The following is a 3,442-nucleotide window of genomic DNA, read 5'->3' on the forward strand; positions in this document are numbered from 1 at the left end:
TGTTAAGTTATTTTGGTATTTGAAATTTGGGGTGTTACAAGTTGGTATCAGAGCGTGGTTTAAGCAGATTAGTCGTTGTTTAAACGCCTAAGCTTAAACGGGAGGAGCGGTACATCGCCTAATCTGGAATGCGTCTCGTTTGTAGGTACGATGGATCATGGAAAGGCAATCGTCGATGGTGGGGTGTCAGTTGAGGGTACTAGTGGGTTACTTCCCCACGAGAAGTTGAAGGCCGAGTTAGAGCTCTTTGACTCGGAAGGCAATCTGGAACCAACGACCCCACTCAGCCTCTCTGAACGGGATGAAGAAGACGAGGATGTGGAATCCGAGGTGGAGCCCGAAGAAGATCCTGAGGAGGAGCCCGAAGAAGACCCCGAGGAGGAATCCGAGGGAAATCACGTGGAGTACCATGCGGAGAAAAGATACGAAACATTCCATATGCCTTATGTGGAGTACACGCCAACTAGTCCTGGTACCTACTGGGAGCGACTTTATAAAGATGAAATGCCACAGGCACAGCTCGAGATTCACAGTTTGAAAAGAAAGATTGAAGAGATAGATGAACATAGGTCAAGGCTCGTACAGGAGAACCAAATAAGGGTTGATGCTGCTATGAAAAGTAAACGCAAGATACGAAGGTTGGAATAGGAGGTGTCAGAGCTAAGGAAACCGACTATCACTAAGTTGTGGGAAGGGTTTGTGGCTTGGGCAAAACAAGCCAAGGCCACGACTTACGGATTCCTAGATAAGGTGGTTGGAAGAGAACCACCTCAGGCCGAGGTGTTGGTCATTCAAAGTGGTCCCGAAGATCGAAAAGCTAAAAAGATAAGGAAGTACTTGAAGGAGGGAAAGAGAATATTGAAATATGATGACATCATTTTTAAAAATTAGAAAGTAGGAGTGCAATGATTTGTTTTTTTTTATTATTTCTCTTGGTTGTTGGCTTGAGTGACTTGATGTGAACAAGACGTATGCCTATTTTTGAAGTTTTAATAATTTGGAATAAAATTTATGTTTGTTATACTTATTGTGTTATAAACATAAATATGTAGTTGATATGTCTTCACGAAGATCTGGGAGGTTCACTAGGGTCACTCCGGAGGAAGAGCGCATCCCAATTGGAGCTTATGTTAGAGCACCAGGAGATGTTCCAGAAACCCCACTGAACCCGAACGCTAGTCGTGGACGGGGCCAAGGAAGAGGTAGGGGTAGAGGAAGAGGCCGAGGTGCTGTTACAGCACCGATACCTGTACAATCGGCCCATGGTAGCTCTGGATCCCACCGCGGTCGAGGTCGAGGTCGTGGAAGGGGTCGTGCGGCAAACACGATCACTAGAGAGGAGTTGGCTGATGAGATTGCTCGAGCAATTCGAGACACCTTACCAGATGTAATTGCTCAGGCACGAGAAGCAATAATGGGTGAGTATGAAGGTAACTTGGGTTGAGGTGAAGAGGACTACGATTACAGTACACCAAATATGAGTCGTGAACCAAGTATTGCACAACCCACAAGGCATCATGGCAACCACGATCGGCAGGGTTGTAGTTACAAGACGTTCATGAACTGCAAGCCACCTATTTTTAACGGAGAGATTGATCCCGTTTTGTCATCAACATGGATCATGGAGATTGAGGGAACATTCGATACTAGCAAGTGTGCGGATGAGGACAAGGTGATTTATGCTGCGACAATGCTAAAAGGGGAGGCAATACATTGGTGGGGCATGGTGAAGGAGGTTAGGGGGTGTGAGGCGGCCAATAATATGTCATGGGATGAGTTCCTAAGAATTTTTAAATAAAAGTTTTGCCCTCGTACAGCGGTTAAACAGTTGGAGGAAGAATTTTTAAGGTTGGAGCAGGGGAATATGATTGTGAGGGAGTACACCACAAAGTTCACGGAGAAGGCTAGGTTTGCCGAATTTTACGTATCTACGGAAGAAAGAAGGGTGGAACGCTATATTTGGGGATTGAGAACAACTATCCGTGAATTTGTGCAAATTCAGAAACCGGGTACTTTCCAGTCTGCTGTTGATGCTGCAGAAGGTCGCGAACGTGAGAAGAATCATCAAGGTGAAGACAGGGCTTTGGGGAAAAGAAAATGGGAGGGTACAAATAATGATTCGAAGAAAGGCAAGACTTCAGGGCAAGAACGCAAGGTTGATCAAAGCTCTGGAGTAAAGCAATGTCCGAAATGTAACCGTTATCATAAGGGGGAGTGTAACATGAATCAGAAAGTTTGCTACAAGTGTGGTAAGCCGGGGCACATAGCCACAGAATGTAAGACAGGAAGGGTATGTTACGGGTGTGGTTCCCCCAACCACATTAAGTCGGAATGTCCTCAGAGTAAAGGTAACAACAATCAAGGCAGGATAACAGACAATCGGTCGACGGATAAAAAGGCTGACACTGGTAGACCAAAAGCTAGAGCTTTTCGCATGACGGCTCAGGAGGCTCAGGAGACCCCGGATGTGGTGACAGGTACTTTCCTAGTAAACTCAATTCATGCTAGGGTGTTATTTGATTCTGGTGCAAATAGATCTTTTGTGTCTTCTACTTTTTGCAAAAACCTGGGTAGAAATGCAAAGACTCTAGAACATGCCTTAGAAATTGAAACTGCTGACGATCATTGGGTAGTAGTAAGAGAGGAATTTGATGATTGCTCTATCAAAATCGAAGGTAGTGTGCTACCATTAAAATTATTACCTATAGCCCTAGGTGATTTTGATATTGTTATAGGGATGGATTGGTTGTCGAAAAACCAAGCGATTATAGATTGTGAAAATAGGATTGTTTAAGTTTGGGTGCCAAAAAAAGGAATGGTAAAAATTTACGGTGATCGGCGAATTAAGGACTCTATTTTGATATCAGTGACTAAGGCAACTCGTTATCTAAAGAAAGGGTGTCAAAGTTATTGGGCATATGTTCTCGATTCCAAGAAGGACAAGCCTGGAATAACACATATACCAGTTGTACGCGAGTTCCAAGATGTGTTCCCTGATGACCTAACTAGCTTGCCACCGGATAGGCAAGTGGAGTTTCGAATCGATCTTACCCCAGGAGTAGCACCGTTAGCTCGTGCGCCCTATCGGTTAGCACCAACCGAAATGAAGGAGTTGATGGCTCAGTTGCAAGATTTGCTCGACAAGGGTTTTATTCGGCCCAGTACCTCACCGTGGGGTGCACCAGTACTATTCGTCAAGAAGAAGGATGGGACAATGCGAATGTGCATTGACTACAGGGAGTTAAACAAGGTGACTATAAAGAACCGGTATCCATTACCGAGAATTGATGACCTATTCGATCAACTCCAGGGGGCAAGTTACTTCTCAAAGATCGATTTACGGTCAGGGTATCACCAGCTGAAAGTCAGAGAAGAAGATGTGTCGAAGACAGCCTTTCGAAATAGGTATGGTCATTACGAGTTTTTAGTAATGCCATTTGGT

General features: G+C 44.7%; 1 protein-coding gene across 1 annotated transcript; it reads left to right on the forward strand.

The window, feature by feature from the left end:
* Positions 1-1,477: 1,477 nt before the first annotated feature.
* Positions 1,478-2,794, forward strand: LOC145096262 (uncharacterized). The gene is made up of 2 exons (XM_079034017.1): positions 1,478-1,735; positions 1,829-2,794. Exons 1-2 carry the CDS (start codon positions 1,478-1,480, stop codon positions 2,792-2,794), a joined length of 1,224 nt encoding a protein of 407 aa, XP_078890143.1.
* Positions 2,795-3,442: the final 648 nt, after the last annotated feature.

Source organism: Lactuca serriola, chromosome 3 (assembly GCF_051521515.1).
Source record: "Lactuca serriola cultivar US96UC23 chromosome 3, Lser_US96UC23_V15, whole genome shotgun sequence".
Lineage (NCBI taxonomy): Eukaryota > Viridiplantae > Streptophyta > Magnoliopsida > Asterales > Asteraceae > Lactuca > Lactuca serriola.